Genomic DNA, 24,851 nt, shown 5'->3' with positions numbered 1-24,851 from the left:
GTAAAGCTCATGCTAAGGGATCGAAAAAGGGTGCTAGTGTAAATTGGTTTTAGATGGAATTCAAGAAATCAACAAAATTGACTTCAAGATGAGTCTTTCAATAAATGCTATCTTTAAAATTTATTTTTCACTCACCACTCAATATGCCAAAAGAGAGTTATGCAAATAGCCTTAAGGATACAATGAAACTATCATCTAATTTTATTTTTGCACTTTACAAAAGTTGACCGTTAAATGCACTCGAGGATTTATAAAGTTGTTCGACCTTAAAGCTTACTTTTTGTAACAAATAAATTATAAGGAATTTGAATTCCTTTGATAGATAGTGAGAACTCAAGTGTTTATATTTAATTTTCATTCGAGTATTTTATTCAATGGTTAATACATTTTCTCTTTCTCTAAAGAGTAGGGTTCAAATCTCCCTTCTTTCAAATAAAAAAAAAGTGTTTATATTTAATTTCAGAACATAACACTTGTATTGCTCTTAACTTTTATGTTCTTGTCTTATTTGTTTTTTGTGTGTCAAAATGGTTGGTAGTATGCTTTTTATATAGACTTTCAAGTGTTTTTTCTTAAAGACACAATCTTTTCATTAAAGTACCTTTTTGTTTTAAAAACACCTTTACATTTTGCAAGATACAATTTTTAGATAAAGATATTGTTTCAATAATTACTTAATGAAAGGACAACCATTTATTCTATAAGACATAATCTTTAAGTTACAATATAAAAAGATAACTTTTTATATCCAAATTTTTGAACTATAGTGTTTCTCTTAGACATAGTCTTTTTAAGTTATAATATGAAAAGATAACATTTTATTTTCAAACTTTTGAACTGTGATGTTTCTCTTGTTGTCTCATAACCTTTGAATTTAGCGGTGTTTTTTAGCATATCACTTTGCCAAGAGATATAGCTAATCACATGAAAACACATCTACAATCAAATAATAACACTATATCACACTATGTGATATAACTTTTGAGTTAAGATAGCTTTTTATATGAAGGGACAACTCTTTATTTTGAAGATGCACCAACAAAAGGGTGTATGAAAAAGAAAGGAGGGCCTCAGAATTGAAGCTGTAACTACCGAGGTGTTATGCAAAGGACTTGGGGTCAATGGCTGGCTGGAATCCGAGCACCTAATGGAGGGAAGAGACTTTGGTTTGTTACGTTTCCTATTGCCTATGAATCTGTTTTAACTTATGATAAAGCTTCCAAGACGATGTCTGGTGAAAATGCTATACTGAATTTGCCTCATGTTTCGAATTCTGACTGATCTGCAGCTACTTCACATATGTTTTTGGAGACAACTACTTGTGCTACTTCTAACTCCATGACTGTGTCTAGTAATTTTGAAATTTGTGGAAGATATGTGGCTGGTGAAGGTGAACCAACTATGATGAACGTTGAATATGCTGTGGATTTTAAAGCTGCCAGGACGATGTATGGTGGAAATGTAATACTGAATACGCCTTATGTTTCGGATTTTGACTCAATTGCAACTATTTCGCACACATTTTCAAAGGCAACTACTTGTGCTGCTTCTAACTTCAAGACTGTGCCGAGTAACTTTAAAATTTGTGGAAGAGATGTGAACATACTTGGATTGTAAAGCTGTGTTGACAAGTCAAGATGTCAAAGTTGATGCAATATCAAAAGATCACACAGATTATAATTGGCTAACTAATGGTTTAGATTTTGCTAAAGAAATTTCAACGGATTTTGGAGAGACTAGTGGCTGGCTTGAGGGTGACTATTTTAATGCACTTGAATTTTTTGATTGAAATGTAATGGATGAAAAAGAATTGTTTAGCTTTTGTTATTGTAATTACCTACTAAAATGAATTAAGAAGTTTACAAATAAAAAAAAGCTGTAAGTATTTTAATTCAATCATGTATTAATCATGTTAGAGTGTTAATCACATTAAAAATTGAATCATATTAATCGTTTAATCTTGTTTTTAATTGTGTATCGTATAAAACTTAACTCAACATGTTTAATAAACGTGCTAATTGCATCATGTTAAAAGGTTACTAAACATATCTATATATGTGTTTTGGATTCTCATGTAATCAGTTAATCATGTCATGTTCGTAATTATTTATATAATTATTAATACTCTATATTTTAATAACATGGTTATGATATGAAAATACGAATTACCAAATCTAATTCTAGCGATGAGGGCAATGAGCGACCAGATTTGCCTATTAACAAGAGAGTTTGAGGAGACAATTTTTGGAGAACATGAACGAAAGTTGGGCTTCACCAGTGATCTTAAGAAAACCAGTACAATGCACCATAGCAGGTTAGACAAAACAAAGAGCATCATATACAAAATTATAGTAGAATGATGTCTGCGTATATTTACTTGGGCAATAATGAACTAAAGATGTATATAGATTGAAGAAGGCCATCAAGGTCATAGGAGACAACTCGATGAATCTGTACGCCAACCAACAAAAGGCCACTTCCTTTTTCTTGATAAACAAAAATTAAAGCCAAGTGATGAAATTCCAGAGCATTTCATCTGTGGTTGTTGATGGGGAAATGGTTAGCTCTGGTGGAGATCCGTGGGAGATGGGTCTTACCAGGGATTGCCCAGTAAGCTTAAAGGCCCACAATGATTATCATATAATTTTTAAATAATTAATAAAAATCATCAATCAAAATTTTTAATTCAAATAAATTAACTATCACATAAAATAAAAATAATATACTAATATGATATAAACTATAAATTAAAATAAAAAAATCTGTAAATATTAGTACAATAGTATTTAATTGTTAAATACTTATTACAAACCATAAAAAAGCTCAAGGTTTTATAAAGACAATAACATGATTATCAGACATGATTAGACACGAAACACGTTAAGGCTAAATACAAATACAATACGTTTAATATTCGTGTCTCAAATTTAAAATATGTACAAGTACACGTTTAATACACATGTAACACGACACGACACGATTAACACGTTTATTAAACGTGTCAATATATGACAAGACACGATTAATAACACATTTAACACGTTTAATACGATTAACACGTTTAACACGATTAACACGTTTAACACGATTAATACGTTTAACATGATTAAATAAAAATATTTACAATTAAATATAATTTTATTATTTAAATTTAAAATCTATAATTATAAAAATAATTATAATAAAACAAAAAAAATAATAACATCAAATAATTACCAAAAGTTAAAAATTAAGATTGAGCATGTATAATTACATTATACCCTTTATAAAATTAAAAAAACTTATTAAAATAATTATTTAAAATTATTTATATAAGGTTAAAATAGTTTTTAACTATTAATTTTTAATAGGTTAATAAATGTGTCACGTATACACGGTTAAATATGATAACATAATTAAACACGATAACACGATTAAGTAAACATATTTAAATGTGTTTTAAATATATTTGTCTTGTCAGATACGTTAAGATACGAAAATTTTCGTGTCTTAACGTATCAGACACGATTAGATATAAAACATGTTAAGATTAAATTCAAAATTTATTTAACTCGTATCTTTTCATATCATGTTAACGTATTGTGATTAAAATTGTCAAATCTAAATGTGGGGCAAAGAGAGGCACGGACGCGAGATTTTCATTTAAAATTTTAGATGATTATCATTATATCGTTTTAAAGGGGCTAAGTCCGATACGGATGGGCCACAAGAGCCCAATCGACAATCAAGAATACCATCTGGTCCATCTCTAAAACAGAAAATTGTAATTTGGTAAAAAAAAATTGTGCAATTAAAAAAGGAAAAGGAAACTGCACACTGATCGATATTCTTTTTTTTTTGAAATCTGCCTCGAATGGGTGCTCGCATAGCGGATTCTATATAGGCAGTAGCATAGTTTCAGTTTCCGAAGGCAACCCAGAGATGACGCTTCTTCAAAGACCAGTTCTTGTGCTCCTTCTCCTAGTAACTCATCACCTCTTGCAGTGTTGGATTGCTTTTGGATCGGTCGATGAAGAAGGCCAAAAACAAGAAGAATTCAATGAGGAACTACTATTGAAGCCACTGCCGGATCGAACAGTGTTGGCCCATTTCCATTTTCAAAGCTCTGCCCCTCCTTCCACCTCTAATGGCCGCCATCACCACTTGTTTCCGAAAGCCATTTCTCAGTTGGTACTTATTGTTGCTTTAATTTGTTTTATTCGGGTCACTGAGAAATCTTCTTGTTTAGAAAGGAGAATTTGTTTTTGGTTTGTACGTGTTGCTTTTGTTTGAATGGAGTCAGAGAAGGTAGCTTAGCTAAGTCGAGTCGGTTTTTTTGGTTTCTGAATATATTGGTAGTTTAGAAAGGAGATGCCAAAAAGTAAGACTTCTAATCTTTCCCTTTCTCTTGATACATTTATTAGCAAAATCTTGAACCATTGTGTACTGCAAGGAGGGATTTAGTTTGCTTGCTTTTGGTCTGCTTTTGCCTGGATGTTGATATTTATATTTAAGAGGCAGATTGTGCAAGGACTATGGAGTTGTCAACTCAGGCTGAGTCAATTTAAGTAGTTAGTAGACTGCATCATGTTGCCAGACTAACGGGATTTAAACAATTTCGATTTATTAGCTTGCGTTTCAGTCTCAGAATGAAAATTTGATGCAGTTTATTCTGAGGTTAAATGTAATCATGATCTCTGGAGCACTCAGCTTGGCCTGAGTCAATTAAGGTAGTTCATAAAGGGTTTTTTTTTTCTTGAAATCCTTTTACTAGCTTATATAATTTAAATTATTAGTCAACCTATCTCTGCTATTTTCCTACTCAATAATGATTAATTCATTATTTTCTGCAATCATAATATACATGAGAAAGAATTGTTCTTATGAGCTCATTATCCTTTTTAAAAATATTATGTCCAACACAAAGTACAAACTTGGCTCTAAGTTTACCTGAAAATAATAGTGCATGTGTTGCAGTAATTTGTCTGTCTCTTTTTCTGCAAGGAAAAGACAAGAATTCTGATATATAGCTTTGTTGTAGATATTAAGAAGTTAAGAACTAAGTTAAGTAGCTTTGTTGTAGATATCAAAAGATTAACAGTTAAGATAAGTCTTTGAAGTATTTGAAAGCAGTGCATGACTATGAACATCTTTGAACAGGTTCAGAAATTTCGAGTTAAGGAAATGGAGCTGTCTTTCACACAAGGTCGCTGGAACTATGAAAGATGGGGTGGATTTGATCCCATAGCAAGCAGCAATGCAAAGCCCCCTGGAGTTGAGTTATGGGCTGTCTTTGATGTCCCACAACATCAGGTTGATGCTTCCTGGAAGAATTTAACACACGCTCTCTCTGGTCTTTTCTGTGCCTCAATCAACTTCCTAGAGTCTACTTCAACTTATTCTGCCCCAGAATGGAGTTTTCCACCCTCTTCAGGCAATCTGAGGTATGGTACATTGCCCCGTGAAGCTGTTTGCACTGAGAATCTAACTCCATGGCTGAAGTTGCTTCCTTGTCGGGATAAAGCTGGGCTTGCTGTGTTACTGGATAGGCCATCTATTTACAGGGGTTTTTATCATTCTCAGCGATTGCATTTGACCTCAACTGGATCTGGTTCAAAGGGGACTGATTCAGGCATCATATTAAACCAGGCACTTACAGTTGTTCTTCAGCCTATCCAGCCAAATGGTCAAAGAGCTAGTATGGACCATGCTAGTGAAAAGCATATTCAACCAAGCTGGTCTCTTAGTTCAATTTTTGGGAAACAAGTTCGTGGAAGATGTGTTCTTGCGAAATCTAGTAAAGTGTATCTTCAACTTGATAGAGGCTTAGTTGCTGAACTGAAGCGTATCCATAAAGAAAATGAGAAGTCTGTGGCAAATGGTTTAACCTCTGAGAATTTTTGGAGTTATCCCAGCTTTGAGTTGTCTGCTAACCCGGACAGGATAGTTGTAGAAGAAAATAGCTTGCATAGCAAGAGCTCATCCATTTTGTATAATTTCCAAGTTGAGAAATACAGTGAATCTGAGCCATTAGATCTTGGCCTTACTTGGAAGATTCCTGTAGTTTGGTTGTGTCAATCAGCACCGTTACATTCTAGTAGGTACTTGATGGGAAGCGGGAATGAGAGGGGTGCCATTGCTATTTCCTTGAAATCTACACAATTGCGAGAGGGCTTCATGGGTGCTTTTGCCGATAATGAAAGGTGTGAATTGCGAGTTGATGTTTTTCAAGTTGTGCCTTGGTATGTTAAGGTCTATTTCCATTCTCTGCAAGTGTTCATTGATCAACAACCTAAGGCTGTTTCAGATGTTATTGAGAAGATACACGTTTCACCTTCTAAAGACAAAGTTTCACCTGGCATGATGGAAATGGTTCTGAAACTTCCTTGCAGAGTAAAATCAGCTGCTTTAACCATAGAGTTTGATAAGGTGTGCTTTTCATTATGTTTATTTTAGCTATTGGTTGATCTGGTCTTACACATTCTATTCAATAAACACAAGTTATTTGTTTTTACCCTTAGAAGAGAATTTTTTATTAAAGGTTTGGATAAAGGTGCTAATGTGGTCCATAAATGTAAGATATCAAGCTAAGTGAAATCAGTACTAACCATTGGTGGGTTTTGCTGCTGCATTGGAGTCCAGTTTTTTAGACAGAAAATGTATTTCTGTAAAAGCTACCTTCAAAAAATTAATCATATAAGATAGCAAATTGAGTACCTTGAGTTTACCTGATATTGACTATATAATGTATCTGAATTCAGACTTTGTCCATAAATGTTTGTATGTTTGAACAAAAACCTATTAACTAATTCCATTTGTTAGGTAATGTTCAAACCTAGACCTACCTATCTGAACCTCTAGATTCTCAATTCACTGTTTACTCCTTGAGCTAGATGCATATGATGAAACCTACCAATACATTCAAATTATATAATCTTTGCCTATGTCCGAAAAAAAAGGGATAAATTGCTACTGGCTGTATCCACTATCCCCACAATAAAACTGTTTCATCTTATTAGGTCTCATATGTTTTTTTTCCTTTGCATTGTTTGAAGACTTGTTAATCCAGGAACTGCTTCTGTATAAAATGGAAAAGTCACTACTCTTCTGACTTGCTGCTATCAATCTAAGACATCCTCTGCTTGTGGATAATGACTATCTGTTTTGATGAAATTAATAATTTAGAACTGAAACAAAAACAGTTTTGCTTCTTGCTTTATGGGCCAAACTTTAGTATGATTTCTGCTTCTTGATCTATTGTTGATGAGTTGATTCTCTGTTTTGATATGTCTGAATAGGGTTTTTTACATATTGATGAATACCCCCCTGATGCTAATCAAGGATTCGACATACCATCAGCTATTATAAGCTTTCCCAACTTCCATGCAAGCATGTTTTTTCTTGAAGATGGCTCTGTAAACAAGTCACCCTTGTTGTCAAAGTTTCAGGTACTAATCTCTTGGTATTTCTGGTGCTAAACATGATCCATTTGTATTCTTCTTCTCATTTGGCATTAGCTTTGTCTGTCATGCAGGAAAAGAGTCCTGTAATGTCTTACACAGAAGTATTATTGGTACCTTTGACAACTCCTGATTTCAGCATGCCTTATAATGTTATCACAATCACGTGCACGGTGTTTGCGTTGTATTTCGGATCATTGCTCAATGTACTACGAAGGCGTATTGCTGAGGAGGAGAGGTTTCTTAAAGACAAAGGTGATTTTATCTCATGGAATAGGCCATTATTGATTCTCTTGAGAATATGGATTTTTTATGGTTTTCAATAATGAAATAATCCCATATATTATCATGCCCGTAGCCCATTTTTTAGTATAGTTGGTAAATACCACACAAGTCCAATTTGTCAAGTTCAATGCAAACTTTGTTAACATCTACTCACAGTCATGTCTATCAGTATAAGTAAGCACTTAGCGACATGGTCAGGTGAGTGGGTTTGGATGGGAACCTGAAATTAAGGGTGCTAGGCTTCACTTGTAGCCAATCATTCTTAAATTTTGTGGTCCTTTTAAGTTGCTTGATAGCATTAATATTAGCTTCTTGTTTCTTTTTTTCTGATTCGAGATATCTCTCTATGTTGCTGATTGGCAATTGGGGTGCGCTCTCTCTTCTTCTTTTTGATTATATTTTTAGAACTTTGATTTGTTTGGACAATGCGCATTTATTATATAATAACAATCTATAGTCCCTCAGAACATCAGTAAAATATCTGAAGAATTGCATGCATGGTAGTGTATGGAGAGCTGAGCTTTAAAATATTTGAAGTAAAAGGAGAAAACCACACATTTTTTTTGTCAATGTAGCTGAGTTCAGCCCTATAATATATGCTGTTGCTTTGCATTAAGCTAACATAGGCAGTTGAATGTTAAGATATCTTCTAGGCATCCATCTTCATTACTTTTCTTCTCCCTGATAAAACTATTGGTTGGAAAGGTAATTAAGGGAGAACATTGGAAACCAAAATTTATATGGTTTGGTTATTTAATTATATTCTATATGGTCTGGCAAACCAGCGTTTATGTTGTGGTCGCAACTTTTGATGGTTTGACTATCACATCTTCCCTCTGACTGATATTTTCCCTTTATTGATCTACTTGCAGCCACCAAGAAAACTGGTCAGCTACCTCTGCTGCTATCAAAGTTGTCTGCCAAGCTTAGAGGTAGACCATGGGAACCTCCGCATTCACCCCCATCTTCATCATTCTTCATTAGTTCTAAGTTAGTATTCAAAGTCATACTAGTAGCTGGACTGGCTGTAAGTTGGCAGTACTATTTTTCGTGAAGTTAAAACTCTAGAAACTTTCAGTGTACAATATGAGCAAGAAGAAAGAATGCTGAATCTCAGAATTAGTGAAAGGATCATGTTCTTCCACAATCCCAGGCCACTAATTTTTTTTTCTTCATCATTTTGAGCCATTGACATATTCTTTTACTTTTTGAAAATTTGACTCATTTTTTTTCCTGAGCCACTAGATAACTTTGTTCTACAAAATTATTCACATTTGCATCAAGGTCATTGAATTTTCGGGCTCTTGCAGTACAGGGGTTCGTGCAAAGATATACAGGTTTGATAAAGAATGTTAATCAGGTTTCAAATTTGACATGTCTGCTATGGTCATTTCTTCGGGCTGTTCCTGATGTTGTTTTAAGTATACAAATCAAGCCTTGGGTAATTTCTTAGCTTTTCTTAACAGCCCATTAGAGGTAGTCTCTTTGATATGGATCTAAGTTCGGTTCATTTTGCACTGTCTTATGTTATATCTTCTACCATCTATCTTGCATAAGGGTCTTGGCCTCCATTTCAGCATCTAAAGAATACAGGTAACGTGATTTCAGCTCATTGCTTCCTTTTTGCATCTCCTCTACAGATTTAATTGCAGAAACTACTACAATTTTGGGTTCGATTTACAGAAAGTGGCCCATGTTTATTGTGGAAAAAAAAACTGTCAACATCAGGAACTATGAACCAAGTCGGCTTGTAATTGCAAACTAAGCTTATTACAAGTCTGTCTCCACAAAAAGCATGAATCCAATGAAAACTCTATTTACATCTTTATAACTTACAAGAATTCAAATCCTCAATCTCTCATCTGAAAGTTGGCATTTGGTGGTTGGCTTGTGAATTAAACATATGGAGACAGTACAACCTGATCATGTAGAATGACAGCCATAACTGATCCTCTTGCAAGATGCAGCTACAACCACTTCATCTTCCCTCATCCTCTTCATACTGCCACTCAAGTAACAGCATTTAAATGGCGTGCTCAGAATGGTGCTAGAGCGATTGTTCCCACTTGCTTGAAAATCTGTAATGTGAACCACAAAATGCATCATTTGAAATGGAAAATGAAGATGAAACAACTAGAACCATGTGAAACCATCAGAATCATTCAGTAGTAAGTATATATGTGGTGATGGTGCAATGTTAAATGGATGGCACAAACCTGAGCTGGTCTCATTAATCTTTAATTTCTTGAGTAAGCTGACATCGCCCATGAAACTCTTTCTCTTGAAGCCAAGGCCAGTCCATTCGGAAACTGGACGGCTAGCTCCCTCATGGCATCCTGTATGCAAGGGCTCAATCTCAGATAAATGTGAACAAGCAGGCTTTCATTAATTTGGCGAAAGGTAATAAAAATTAAGTCCCACGACAATTCCCCATTTTTACCTGAGCTGCTCTCTCTTAGCTTTTTATTCTTGATCGAGTCAAGATCTTCAAACTGTAGCTTTGTGGTAATTCCAACCTCCCTTATTCCAGGCTTTCCAGCTATGTCTTGATTCCCATTAACACCATATTGAGGTTCATGTGCTCCTGAAAACAGAAAGCACTCATCCGTCTTAAGGCGAAAAAGGACGGAAAACGAACATGATTTTGATTTCTGACTAAGATGCTCAAAAATTTGTCATACTCTCCACTCTTGTTCACGAGTATTCAGCTACCCACCCACCTATGTTTAAGCAGTCTTCTTTTATCCTTCTTATAAAGCCTAAACACAAGTTTTCACCAATGTTTCAATGATCATACTCATTAGTCGATGTCAAATTCTTAAAAGTTTCCCAATTTTTTTCTACACATTCATATACTTCAAAGAAAACCCACAAATCTAAAAGAACAACCAACAGCAACCTTCCTCTTCCCATACTTTCCCAGCAAACCGAACAGAACACCGAGAACACGACCCCCTTCATCCAAAACAAACTCCCACAAAGAAAACAAACAGTAAACTTAATACTTAATACTTACTCTTAGTCCCAACTTTGAAAAGCTTGCCATCAACAATGAGAGCGCTCTTATCATCAGTCCCAGTAGACAAACCTTTAGAAGAGAAGAAAGAAAGCAGTGACCTCCACGTGACAGACGACGAAACGAGATCCACCCCTCTGCTTATAAAGTGCCCATTAAGCTTAACTGTCGATGGGTCGAGTCCGAATGCTCGAGCTATCGACCCAAGGTCAAGTTTCTGGCCATCCCATGCCACGAATGGAACCAGCTTCGATACTGAAGGACAGAAAAGCTTGATTGTTGTTGGTTTGTTATCACCTGACATCGATTTCGATCTCTCTTTTAGCTTTGTCGAAAGGAAAATGGGTGAGACCTTTTTCTATCTCTTTTGTATTTGATCATGGTCTGCTAGTTTGCTTCCAAGTTCGAACGGCTTCTGGAAGTATCTTCCAGACTTCCACAAATTCTGTTTTTGATTTTTGGACTCTGGACCCACTGATTTGGATTGGGCTTTAACCGATTAAGGCTTCGGCTTGAAAATTTTAAGAAAAAAAAAAGTTTAAAGCAATCAAACTCTCCAGTTGTCAGCATACTAAACATTATAATTAAAAAAAATATTCTGAATGTACGTGTAAATGTTCATTACGTTATGGTCCAAGAGTATGTTCATTACGTTATCGTCCAAGAGTTCAATTAAATTAGACAATCTAGCAAATAGTAACTCAAATAGTCCAAACTAGACACATGAGCGTAATTTGATTTTAATTCTTAAATTTGATTATATATTTTGGATGTAGATTAAATTAAGATTACGATTTAATTTAAATATTATCTATGAAATTAAATTCTTTAACAGTATCTCTATTTTGTAAATTTTATCAAAATAAGAGGCTATTAACCTATAAATATCCCTAACTTCATTTGTAAATATACAAATGAATAAGATCTTTTTACTTTTTTGTTCTTTTAAGTATATTTCACAACACGTTATCACCCGATTTTTTTATCTCTGAAAGTTTTGGTATCATTTAGTTTGTTTCATTTCTTTGACTTTTGATTTTAGTGAATTAGGTTAGTAAGTAACTTATATTCTCCGGTGTTTTCAACATGAATTCACTATTACATATATATATATATATATCATATTTTATCCTTTAATTTATTAAATCAAATTGAGTATGTATAAGATCTTTTTGTTCTAGTTTTGGAATATGATTTGCTCAATACATAATTTTTTTGTTTTGAATTTTGAATATGAATTTCAATATACGTAAATTTATTTTTGATATTATGAAATTGATATATATTTTGTAACAAGTAAATAAATACTGCTTTGTATACTCTAATTAATCTGAAATACGTTTTGATTGTTAGAAAACAATAATTCTTTCAAAAGCTCGGTTGGATGTATTTACGATTGCGAGATTTTAAAATTATAAGTTAGTATAGCTTAGCAATATTTAGAATCAATTCTCGAATAAAATTGTGTGGAGAAAATATTATTGATGCAAATATGTTAGAAAGAACAATTTCTACTTTTCACACCTCAAATGTGCTTAATACAGTAAAAAAAGTTTGAAGAAATACTCTGAAGTGATATTATGCTTCTAACATATTTGCATCAGTATTATTTTCTCCACATAATTTTAGTTTTGAACTAATTCTAAATATTGTTGAATATTGTTGAATTATACTTGCTTATAGTTTTAAAATTTTGCAATCATATATGCATCCAGTCATAATGAGCTTTTAGTTTTTAGAAAAATTATTATTTTTTGATGGTAAAAAATAATATTTATCTATTTGTTACAAAACAAATATCAAACAAAGTCAATTTCATATATTCAATTTCAAATTTCTTGAATTATATAAAATCTTGTAGTATCAAAAATAGATTTATATATATTGAGCATAATTATATTCAAAATTCAAAACAAAGAAATCATGTATTGAGCAAATGACATTCTAAAATAAAAACGAAGAGATCATATATTTCAAGTAATATAATTATATATATTTGCCTACTCAATTTATTTAATAAATCAAAGGATAGCAAATTAACATTAAGATTGATTTTCAGGGGCAGGGATGAAATGTCAAAGTGATATCAAATTACTTACTTGACTCGTTAAAATAAAAAATCAAAAATCAACTATTAAAATCTTTTTGAAGTTTGAAGCTCGAAGAAATTCGATTTTGAGCTGATAATAATACTAAAACTTAAGATATTAAAGAATCGTGTTGATAATGTGTTATAAAATATAATTTAAAAAAACAATTATGATAGAAAAGCATTAAGAAAATGAAAGATCTTATTTAAATGTGTATTTACAAATGAAGTAAGTGAATTTGAAAAAACAACTATTGCTGATAATGTATTATAAAATATAACTTAAAAAAACAATTATGAGAGAAAAGCATTTAGAAAATGAAAGATTTTATTCGATTGTATATTTATAAATGAAGTGAATGAACTTGAAAAAATAACTATAAGAAAATAAGTATTAAGAAAATGAGAAGATTTTATTCGAGTGCCTATTTATAAATGAAGTGAGTGGCATTTATAGGCTAATAGCTCATTTATATAGATATAATTTACAAGATAATGATAATGCTAAGAGATTTAATTTAGAATGCATAATATTCAAATTAAATCATAATATTAATTTAATCTAATTTACATCTAAATATATATATATATATATATATATAATCAAATCTAGAAGTTTAGATCAAATTACACTCATGTGTCTTACCAAATATTTTTAAATTTTCATTTTAAATATTTGTCATTATTAAATTAATAAGACTTATCTAATATGTAAATATATAAGATTTACCTATTTTGTAAATAAGAATTTTAATTACATTGAATGATTTTTATTAGAAAATGTTTTTATTAATCTTAATAGTATTGAATGATTTATAAATTAATATTATAAATTTTAAATAGATATAAGTGAAACATTAATTGTATTTTACATTTATTGGCTTTCAATTATAATTATCTTTATAGCCAATCAACTTTACATTTTAAAAATATTTATACTTTAAATATTAATTATTATTTAAAAGGAAATACAAAAAATTCACGTATAAAGCAAAAGACCATAAATACCACGAATTTTTTTTGGCCCTGGTCATTTTCCTCTGTTTTATGTGACCCCTTTCCCTCCCAAGAAGGAAGCGTGCGTGTTTGCACGTGCTGGCAGGAAAGTTCTTTGCGTATGAGCTAACCCCATGGCTCCCGAAAGGTATATAAAGAAGGGGAGGGAATCAAAGTGTTGCCGAGAAGAAAGAAAGACGCAAAAGGGAATGGTCCAAACCTGAAGTTGCCAGGGCTTTCCAAACCAATCTCCTACATTTTCAATGCTTAAGTTGTTGGGTTTTCTTTCAGGTTCCCTGGAGAATCCCTTGGTTATTTAGACCTCATTTCTTTTCATCTTCCCATATCACATTCCTAGCTAGCCTTTCCTGGATTCTGTCTTCGATGCAGACCCAGCGAGGTATGTCAAAACTCATGCATGCTAACTAACTCTTAGAGTTAGATCATTTATTTTTTGGAATTTATAATTTGCTACTCTTTTATTTTATACAACAGAAGTTCCTGTTATGGAAGTAAAAATGAAATTGCTTGGAGAACTTGAAGCAGTCGGATTCCCTCGCGCCCGAGCAGTTCGAGCACTTCATCATTCAGGTGAGCTTTCGTATGCATTATGTGATGCATTTACAGTATTTGTTTCAAAAAAGTAATGTACTTTTACTTTCCCATATAATTTATTTTCAAGGTAAAGGATGATATTTGTCTGATGTAGACCTATTTCGAACAGTTGTGTATATTCTGTTAACATCAATATTTCCGCGTAGCGCAGGTAATACTAGCCTTGACGCTGCTGTAAATTGGCTCATTGATCACGAGAATGATGCAGACATTGATCAGATGCCCTTGGTGTGGCTTTGTCGCATTGATCAAAATCTCCACCTTTGTTTTTGTATCCTTTGTCACAAGGATTTTTTTTTCTCTTTTGTCAATTAAATCCAGGTAGCAATAAACTTGGATATTGAGTCGCCTCAGCCATCTGATATCACAGAAGCAATAAAAATTAAAGAACAGGAACTAAGGTTTGATTTCGATTATCCCTTTGTGATGAAAGCTTTTACACCCTTTTCAAGACAGTTAAACTCTTTCTATTTGATTGTCTTCCCTAAATATCTATAACTGACCTCTTATGTTTGATGCTTTGTTCTTTCCCCATTTTGACTCTGTTAAGACTCATACTACCCTTTTCAATCTGTTCCTTTTCATGCTCATTAAGCTGCTCACTCTTAGGGATCGAGTTCGCATAAGGAAAGAAGAAGAAGAAAAGAAAAGTGAAAGAGAACGGAAGAAGGTATCGTGTAATCATTCATTTTGTTGATCTTACCATTGTGTGTAACTAGGCATTTTGGTTAGTCTAACCTACCTGCTACGCCTTTTGCAGGAAAGGATTCGTGCAGGTAAAGCATTCCTTCAAGCAAAGAGAATTGCAGAGGAAAATGAACAACAACGGTTTGTTTTAATACTCCATATATATGCTTCTTCTATGCAGAAATATTAAACCTTATATCTCCTCTAATTTCTTAAAGCTATGACATCATTCCTATCAACTTCTGAATGCATAATTTATCAGCCTTTTAGCCTTGCGAAAAGCGGAGAAGGAGGAAGAGAGAAGGGCAAGGGAGAAAGTGCTTCAGAAATTAGAAGTGGATAAGGTCATTTCTAGTTCTTACTATGTTCTGGCCACTAAAGGGTGGGCGGGCGCGGAATTCCTACTAGGTTATTTTTAGTCTCATTATGATCTTGAGCCTGCATGTAATTCAAACGGTTTATATAACTTCACAGTTAGAAAGAAAGCGAGCACATGGATTGCCACTTGAAAGCCGAGCTGTGAAACCATCTGGACCTATTATACAAGAAAAAAAGGTAAAAATATCTGTCAAACAGTATCTCTAGGTACAGGGGACACTTTATCTTATATGGAGATTTTTATCAGATCGTATTGACTTGATCCTGTTTAAGTTGCAGAGTTCTTTGCCTGTTAAGTCCGTTCAAAAGGATGAGCCCATGAGAGAATGTCTACGGTCTCTGAAGCACACTTACAAGGTAGGCGATTTCTTAACCCATTGTTTTCGCAGAATCAAACAAAAGTTTATATATGTTAGAATTGCCTCCTTGTGCATGACTTGCAACAAAATGTAATTCTGGAAGCGAGATTATGTCATTGAATGTATTAAACTATTGATAATCCTTCTGGACAACAATAATCACAAGCAGAATTCCAAGAAAGCCTCCAATGGGGTGGCTGTCTTTATCCACATCTATTCAACAAGCGAGGTTGCTAGGTTTGGAGGCAATTTCAAAGTCATTTTAACTCACAGAACTTTATCTTGAAAATGTTTAGAGTATCCTTTAGGAGCCCAAACAAGTTGAGCAGCATTCTCATTGCAAGTGTACATATTTTCTGCTCTATTTTTTCACCCCCAGAGCCTCTAACAGAATTGCGGGAATTTCCTATTTCCATTTTTACACTTTGCAGGCTTAAACTACATTGTCCATTTTATGTACTCTGTCTAATATATTTTACTTCAAGCAAAATGATTCTCTGGTTACTTTTATCCTAGGATGATCATGCCAGAGTTAAAAGGGCATTCCAAACCCTATTGATTTATGTCCGAAATGTTGCAAGGATGCCTGATGAGGAAAAGTTCAGGAAGATTCGACTTGGTAACCCACACTTCCAGGTAAGGTACCTTTGTTTATTGGTCCTGTTATCTGATTGAAGTGTGCAGAGACCATCTTTATATGTGTGTCACTGTTTTAATTTTTTATGTCTCACTTTTCTTCTAACAGGAGAGGGTTGGGAGCCTGAAAGGAGGGATTGAGTTTCTTGAGCTTTGTGGGTTTGAGAGAAGTGAAGGGAGCGACTTCTTGATTTTTCCTCGCGACAAGGTCGATATAGAAGTGCTTAACTCAGCTGGTTCTCTGTTAGGATCTGCAATCACAAATCCCTTCTTTGGTCTTTTCGAAAAGATGAGAGAAGATTAAGGTTCCATAAATGAATAGAATATTGGAATTTGTACCTACTTCTATTGTAGAAACTTTTATGTGTCTGAGTGTTGGCTAATGTTTCAATTACAAAGCAATTGCAAGTGAATTATGAAGAAAGTTTGGAAGCAAGTGTTTGATGTATGTTCTCTAGCTTTTCAAGTTACAGAAGCTTAAAGTAGAGGAACTTTTAAAATATCAGAACGAATAAGGGTGCTGAAGAAAATATAGGATAACACAATGTTAAACTAAATTATCGACAGAATATTTGGTTGGTGAGATGTTCATAGTAAGATTTTTAAATTAATGATGAAATTTCTATGGATAATTTGGTCGGGTAAATAAAAAATTAAATGTTTAGAAACGAACCCTATTATTTAATTAATAGAAAGAAAATGTGGTCCCAATTTGTAAAACACGAAGTGAACCAGTTTGTTTTTGTGTTATTAAAATAGTTGAACTTGATACTTTTCTGGTTCCAATTTTGAGTAAGCAGCTGGGTTCCAATGAGGTCACAAAGAAAAGCGTTCCATCTGTTACGTGCAATGAAGATTCAAGCCAAACCAAATTAAAGGGCAGGGTGGCTATGCAAGAAAGCTCTGAAAATGATAATTATGGAGCAGTTTGGTTGAATTGATAGATTCAAATTCTGTTATGTTAAACATCACTTTCCATAGACAAGTTTTTGTTTCATCCGAGTGAAAGGGCTCAGTTTTCAGAAAAATCAGTTCAGTCTTTGAAGACAAACCCCTTTATCCTTTCAGCATTCACCTTCGACTAATGTCAACCATGACAAAATCTGATAAATCCGTTCCTCCAACCGAAGATCCTCTTTCACCATACTTTCTTCTTCTTCATCATTCGGACCATCATGGTTTGGTTTCAGTCATTCCTAAGCTTATGGCCACAAATTACTTAACCTGGAGTCTGTTATTGATATCAAGCAAGAACATTAGCCTCTGTTAAAAGTTAAGAACAGAGGCAAGAAAGGAACTTGCTGGAATTTTTATATATTCTGCTGTATCAAAGTACATGAAGATGACAGTTTATATATGACCAGCAAGAACACTTGTATGAACTTAATCACCAAGTGTAAAAACATAAACATTAACATACATGCAGCCTTACACGTACACCAGACACTTAGCTTGCTATAAGCTGATTTAATTTACATCAAAATAGGACAAGTGTCACAAGCCATGCAAGAGTTGCTCTTAACACTCCTCCCTAACACTTGCATTCCAAACATTTAGCTTGTTTCTGAGAGTCTCAAACCTAGTCTTCATCAAGGTCTTGGTCAAGATGTCAGCAAGCTGTGATTCAGAAGAACAGTACTGAACACAAATCTCTTTTCTCTTCTCGGCATCTCTAATGGAGTGAAACTTAACATGGATGTGCTTCGTTTTCCCATGACTAACAAGATTTTTGTGATGGAAATAGCAGATTTATTGTCCACAAAAAGATTAGTGGCATGATTATGAGGGAATTGTAGATCAGTAAGCAATTTTCTCAACCAAATGGCTTGGTTTGAAGCTGAAGCAGCATATATGTATTTTGCTTCAGCAGATGACTGAGCCACAACAGATTGCTTGTGAGTGTTCCATGAGAAAGGTCCATTACCGAGAGTGAAAACATATCCTGAGGTACTCTTTGAGTCATCAATGTTGCCAGCCCAATCACTTTCTGAGTACCCTATAAGTTTGAACTTAGGAAACCTTGTGAAGTGAATTCCATGGTTCAATGAACCTTTTAGATACTTGAGGACACGCTTGGCTGCAGTATAGTGGTGGTCAGTGGGTTCCTTCATAAACCTTGACAGAATACATAACATCAGGTCGAGAGGAACAGATGTAAAACAGACACCTAATTAAGCTCCTATAAACAGTAGGATCCTCAAGCTTGTTTCCAATTTTGATTGATAATTTTTCATTTGGAACAAGTGGTGTTGTAGTGGACTTACACTGGGTCATGTGGAATTTTTTTAGCACTTCACTGATGTAATTTTTCTGTGACAGAAGAATGCCATCTGATGATTGTTTATGTCAAGTCCGGCTCTACAATATGTTTATTATGCCATTCTTACATAAGAATGCATGTTTGCTTACTTGGATACCTCGAAAATCGTTAAAGGATGGTATTGTACCAAATGGTACAATTAAGTTGAATTAACCCTCGAACTAGTCCAAATAGAGATTTTAAGATGAAATTAAGAATTTTAAAATCTCAGAATGACTTAAAATGGTGATTTGAAGTTCAAGGACCGATTTGGAGTCCAATTGGAATTTTCATGACCCAAGGGCAAAATGGTCATTTTACCACTCGAGGTTAAAATTGGAATGTTGGAAGAAGTTTTTGATCAAGATTGACTATTTAGAACATAATTTGAGTTTGAGAAGTGAAAAATTTTAATTTCGGTATTTTTTCAAGCATAGGGGTAAAATAGTCATTTTATCACCCTAGGGGCAAAATTGTAATTTGACACCACCCAACACTTGTCCAGCAGATGGATTTTATCCAATATTATCATGGATAATTGAGAAAATTTAAGTGGTGAAGAGAGATTGCTTAATGGCTAAGTATGACACATGGACTAATAGATGGTGACGTGTCAAAATCTCATCAATTTATTATTTTCCTTATAAATTAGCACAAAATCAGCCCATTTCTCTTCACTATGGCCGGCCAAAGCAAGAACAAAGGAAGAAAAGAAGAACACAAACCCTAGGTGGAAAAATTCAAGGGAAAAGTATGAAAATTCAAGTAATCAAGCAATCAAAGGTAAAATTTCTTGATTTTGACTTGTGATCTTCCTTTCCCATGTATTATTTTGCATTTTTCATGGTTGAATCACAAGATATCATGAAGGATTCATGGCTGACCGAATTTAGAGAGAGAAGATTTGATGATTTATTTGGTTAGATTTTGAGATATTTTAGTGTTTATAGTTGATTTATCATGTTTGGAAGGAAAACAAGTAACAAAAATCACATGTTCTTCATGGATTCTTCATTGGCCGAATTTTCCATGTAGAGTGTGGATAATGATTTTGATTTTATTTCAAGTGAATTGGTTAGGAAATGATGAATTATGGTGAGAAAATCAAGTAGGAAAAATCATAGTATTGATGCACCCACCATGGCCGAAATTCCCAAGAGAAAATGTGAAAATGATTTTGCTAGATTTTATACTATTTGACTTGTGTTTGATGATTTGGAGTATTGGGAGAAAAATGAAATTATTTGGAGTTAAATTGAACATATTGGCCAATTAATCGAGAGATAGATCGAATTAGGCTAATACCGTTTTATTTAGGTATACAATTGAATTTGTGTAGAAGATCGTGTTTAGACGATAATTCGAATAATTTGCATTCCATTTCATGCATTAGTAAAGAGCCTGAAATAGATTTATAATGGTATGACACAGTATATTGAATTATGTGTCGTGTATTGTATATAGGTGGTGAGCCCTCTAACAAGGGTAAAGACGTTGTGTTAGAGGACTGAGAATAAGAGTATTTCAAACTCCTAATACTGTGAGTAACCTTATTATCGTCTTAATTATCTAAAGTGGTTTTTATCCGATTTTGTGATTTTATGAAAAATGAGTTTAAATGGTAAATCTTTATGTTTTATAAGCAAAATGTGATTAAATGAAAATGATTTTACAAAATTGTCTTGAAATTGAAAGATGGTTTTGAAAATGGAGTAATTGGAGACTAATTGCTGTGTTATAAATCATGGTTTGAATTGAATGACTTATGATAATATTGGCATGAATGGCTGAATTGGTATTTGTGTTGAAAATGTGTGAACTGTTAATTTGCCTTGAGAGGTTGTAAAATAAAATAATTGCCACGTCATGCTATTGCAAATTTTATTGTATGGTGGGTTATAAATTAGTCGCTGCAATGGACGGGTTTCATGGACCAACCTATTAGAGGGGCACGGTAATCCTATTATATTCATACCTCAGTATGAAAGGCGCCGTTGGATAACTCTTGAGGTTAACACTTTAGAGTTCACTTCACGCCAAACCACCACGTGAGGGTGAACTCAGCCAACGCCAAGGAACGGCTACATTTTCAAAATAAAAACATGATTTATGCGTACATAACTTTTTAACAGCCTTGACGGTCTCGGTTGGGATAGCCTCGACCAAGGTATCCCTGATAATTGAGTATGAAAATGATTTTGGCACTAGCCAAAGCTTTTAAGAAATTCATAAGCCATGTTGATTACTCGATTTATATGAATTGATTTTATTTGATTGAAATGAGTTGAAAGGTGATGAATTACAGTATGTTAAATTATTTTATCTGTCTCAATTTACTCAGTTTTAGATATTTTAGATGGCATTTGTTTACTCACTGGGATTACATAATCTCACCACCCTCCTTTCCACCCATTTCAGGCTCAGGATAGTCGGTAGATACCTCATTTTGTTGAGGGCTACAGTTGGACCTACATCCTCAAAAACTATAGGTTTACTGCTTTTAATACTTTTGGTCGTTCGTGGGCCCACGTGTCACTGTAAATTAAATTTTATACTTTGGTTAACTGTATTACAGTATGTATGAATTTATTTAGCTTTTACGCTATAAAAATTATTTACGTATAACTTTAAAAATATTGTTTTATAAGAAAATAGAATGTTTTATTGAATATTTCTTTTATTTGTTATTATATCCAAATAATCATAATTTCATTTTAAATGAAGGTTTTAGATGTTTAAACTTAATTTGATTATGAATTATGTGTTTTGTACTCGCAGACTACATTTTGAACGGATTTCGAGATTTTTGAGGAAAAATGACTAAAATGCCTCTGTGAGAAAAAATTATTTTTCTATTGTTTTGATTTGGAAAATGTTTATAATCTCTCAAAACATAATTTTAGTGACTAATACTCACAGGGGAAGCAAGAAAAACTGATGTTAAGTCTTGCAAGGTTTCGATTGACATTTCAGGTAATAAATGTCTATCGGGACGTTGCGACCGTTATCACGGGCTCGATTGGAGTTCCGGGTTGTGACAGTTTAATTTCCAAGCCTAGGAAATAACTCATCAATCCAAGGTCTATCATATCAATCTCTTTTTGCATCTCAGACTTGAATTTGCATAGAGCTTTGTCATCTTTCCTTGTGACTAGCATATCATCAACATACAGGGATACTATCAACACTACTTGCTCACCATATTTGAGTATGTAAAGACTAGCCTCATTGAAGCTTTTTTGTCACGACCCGGAACTCCCATCGAGCCCGTGACAACCGTCGCGATGTCCCGATAGACATTCATTACCCGGAATGTCAATCGAAACCTCGCAAGGCTTAACATCAGTTTTTCTCGCTTCCCTTGTGAGTATTAGTCACTAAAATTATGTTTTGAGAGATTATAACTATTTCCAAATCAAAACAATAGAAAAATAATTTTTTTCTCACAGGAGCATTTTGGTCATTTTTCCTCAAAAATCTCGAAATCCGCTAAAAATGTAGTATGCGAGTGCAAAACACATATTCCATAATCAAAAATAAATTTGGATGTCTAAAAGATTCGTTTAAAATGAAATTATGACTATTAGAATAAAATAAAAATATTGAATAAAATATTCAATTTTCTCATAAAACAATATTTTTTTAGAACACTGCATAAATAATTTTTACAACGTAAAAGAACAATAAATTCATATATATTGTAATACAGTAAGCTGGAGTATTTAATTTAATTTATAGTAATAAGTGGGCCTTCGAATAACCAAAAGTAAGAAAGATTGTGAACCTACAGTTTAGAGGATGCAAATCCAATGGTGGTCCTCGATGAAATCAGCTATCGATAGAGTATCTTGAGCCTGAAATGGATGGAAAGAAGGGTGGTGAGATTATATAATCCCAGTGAGTAAACAAATACCATCTAAAATATCTAAAGCCAAGTAAATAGAGACTGATAAAATAGTTTAACATACTGTAATTCATCACCTTTCAACTTGTTTCAACGAAATAAAATCAATTCATATAAATCGAGTAATCAACATGGCTTATGAATTTCTTAAAACTTTGGCTCGTGCCAAAATCATTCTCATACCTAGTTATCAGGGATGCCTTGATCGAGGGCTATCCCAACCGAGTTTGCCAAAGCTGTTAAAAGTTATGTATGCATAAATCATGTTTTCATTTTGAAAACATAGCCGTTCTTTGGCGTTGGCTGAGTTCACCCTCACGTGGTGGTTTTGCGTGGAGTGAAACTCTAAAGTTATACCTCGAAAGTTACCCTACTCGCCTCTCCAACCGAGGTAAAATATAACAGGATTTCGTGCTCCTCTAATAGGCTGGTCCACAGAAAACTCGCCACTGCAGCAGGTTAAACCCCCAATACAATAAAATTTGCAACAGCATGACATGGCAATTTTATCATTATCCAGCCTATCAAGGCAAACAACAGTTTATACATTTCAACACAAATACCAATTCAGCTATTCATGCCAATATTGTCATAAGCCAATCAATTAGAACCATAAATTCACAATACATCAAATGGTCTCCAATTACTCTATTTGTAAAGCCCTCATTCAATTTTAAAACAATTTATGAAATCATTTCATTAAATCACATTTTGTTTATAAAATCAAAAAATTAATCATTTAATTCATTTTTCATAAAATTCACAAAATCGAATAAAACATACTTTAGATAATTAAGATGATGATAAGGTTACTCACAGTATCAGGAGTTTGAAATACTCATATTCTCAATCCTTTGACACAACGTCTTTACTCTTGTTAGATGGCTCACCACCTATATACAATACACGACACATAATTCAATATACTGTGTCATACCATTATAAATCTATTTCAGGCTCTTTACTAATGCATGAAATGGAATGCAAATTGTTTGAATTATCGTCTAAACACGATATGCTACACAAATTCAATTGTGTACCTAAATAAAACGATATTTGCCTAATTCGATCCATCTCTCGATTAATTGGCCAATATGTCCAATTTAACTCCAAATAATTTCATTTTCTCCCAATACTCTAAATCATCAAACACAAGTCAAATAGCATAAAATCTAGCAAAATCATTTTCACATTTTCTCTTAGAAAATTCGGCCATGGTGGGTGCATCAATACTATGATTTTTCCTACTTGATTTTCTCACCATAATTCATCATTTCCTAACCAATTCACTTGAAATAAAATCAAAATCATCATCCACACTCTACATGGAAAATTCGGCCAATGAAGAATCCATGAAGAACATGTGATTTTTCTTACTTGTTTTCCTTCCAAACATGATAAATCAACTATAAACACTAAAATATCTCAAAATCTAACCAAATAAATCATCAAATCTTCTCTCTCTGAATTCGGTCAGCCATGAATCCTTCATGACATCTTGTGAGTCAACCATGAAAAATGCAAAATAATGCATGGGAAAGGTAGATCACAAGTCAAAATCAAGAAATTTTACCTTTGATTGCTTGATTACTTGAATTTTCACACTTTTCCCTTGAATTTTTTCCACCTAGGGTTTGTGTTCTTCTTTTCTTCCTTTTTTCTTGCTTTGCCCAGCCATATGAAGAGAAATAGGCTGGTTTTATGCTGATTTTTAAGCCAAAAAATAAATGGATATAAATTTGATACATGTCACTATTCCATTAGTCCATGTGTCATACTTAGCCATTAAGCAATCTCTCTCCACCACTTAAATTTCCTCAATTATCCATGATAATATTGGGTAAAATTCATGTGCTGGACAAGTGTTGGGTGGTGTAAAATTATAATTTTGCCCCTAGTGTGGCAAAATGACTATTTTACCTCTATACTCGAAAAAAAGTCAAAATTAAAATTTTTCACTTTTCAAACTCAAATTATGTTCTAAATAGTTAATCTTAATCAAAAACTTCTTCCAACATTCCAATTTTAACCTCGGGTGGCAAAATGACTATTTTGCCCTTAGGTCATGAAAATTCCAATTTGACTCTAAATCGGTCCTCGAACTCTGAATCACCATTTTAAGTCATTCTGGGGTTTTAAAATTCTCAA

At 33.4% G+C, this 24,851-nt stretch overlaps 3 protein-coding genes and 2 long non-coding RNA genes across 7 annotated transcripts; 3 read left to right on the top strand and 2 right to left on the bottom strand.

The window, feature by feature from the left end:
• Positions 3,782-8,871, top strand: LOC18612758 (GPI transamidase component PIG-T). Its single transcript, XM_018113978.1, has 5 exons — positions 3,782-4,170; positions 5,140-6,408; positions 7,278-7,427; positions 7,514-7,694; positions 8,597-8,871. The coding sequence occupies exons 1-5, from the start codon at positions 3,922-3,924 to the stop codon at positions 8,776-8,778; spliced, it is 2,031 nt and encodes a 676-aa protein (XP_017969467.1). The 5' UTR covers positions 3,782-3,921; the 3' UTR covers positions 8,779-8,871.
• Positions 8,949-11,191, bottom strand: LOC18612757. Of its 2 annotated transcripts, none has more exons than XM_018113979.1 (4): positions 10,741-11,191; positions 10,165-10,308; positions 9,941-10,060; positions 8,949-9,793 (listed from the first exon to the last, which is right to left on the bottom strand). In XM_018113979.1, the coding sequence occupies exons 1-4, from the start codon at positions 11,042-11,044 to the stop codon at positions 9,648-9,650; spliced, it is 714 nt and encodes a 237-aa protein (XP_017969468.1). In that variant the 5' UTR covers positions 11,045-11,191; the 3' UTR covers positions 8,949-9,647. The 2 variants fall into 2 exon arrangements, with proteins under 2 accessions (XP_017969468.1, XP_007049735.2); XM_007049673.2 differs by having other exon boundaries at positions 9,324-9,802.
• Positions 14,038-16,928, top strand: LOC18612756 (UBX domain-containing protein 1). Its single transcript, XM_007049671.2, has 11 exons — positions 14,038-14,225; positions 14,321-14,416; positions 14,592-14,668; positions 14,762-14,841; positions 15,050-15,110; positions 15,201-15,268; positions 15,390-15,471; positions 15,602-15,682; positions 15,785-15,862; positions 16,381-16,500; positions 16,610-16,928. The coding sequence occupies exons 1-11, from the start codon at positions 14,210-14,212 to the stop codon at positions 16,802-16,804; spliced, it is 954 nt and encodes a 317-aa protein (XP_007049733.2). The 5' UTR covers positions 14,038-14,209; the 3' UTR covers positions 16,805-16,928.
• Positions 19,542-21,257, top strand: LOC108661953. The gene is made up of 3 exons (XR_001927813.1): positions 19,542-19,582; positions 20,264-20,339; positions 21,218-21,257. It is a non-coding gene; the product is annotated as an uncharacterized LOC108661953 (long non-coding RNA).
• On the bottom strand, positions 23,078-24,315 carry LOC108661957. 2 transcript variants are annotated; one of them, XR_001927814.1, is made up of 3 exons: positions 24,277-24,315; positions 23,521-23,596; positions 23,078-23,224 (listed from the first exon to the last, which is right to left on the bottom strand). It is a non-coding gene; the product is annotated as an uncharacterized LOC108661957 (long non-coding RNA). The 2 variants fall into 2 exon arrangements; XR_001927815.1 differs by having other exon boundaries at positions 23,116-23,152.

The sequence above is a fragment of the Theobroma cacao genome, chromosome 1 (genome assembly GCF_000208745.1).
Source record: "Theobroma cacao cultivar B97-61/B2 chromosome 1, Criollo_cocoa_genome_V2, whole genome shotgun sequence".
NCBI classification, from domain to species: domain Eukaryota; kingdom Viridiplantae; phylum Streptophyta; class Magnoliopsida; order Malvales; family Malvaceae; genus Theobroma; species Theobroma cacao.
The sequence above is the reverse complement of the archived record's forward strand: the minus strand, read 5'-3'. Positions and strand labels throughout refer to the sequence as shown.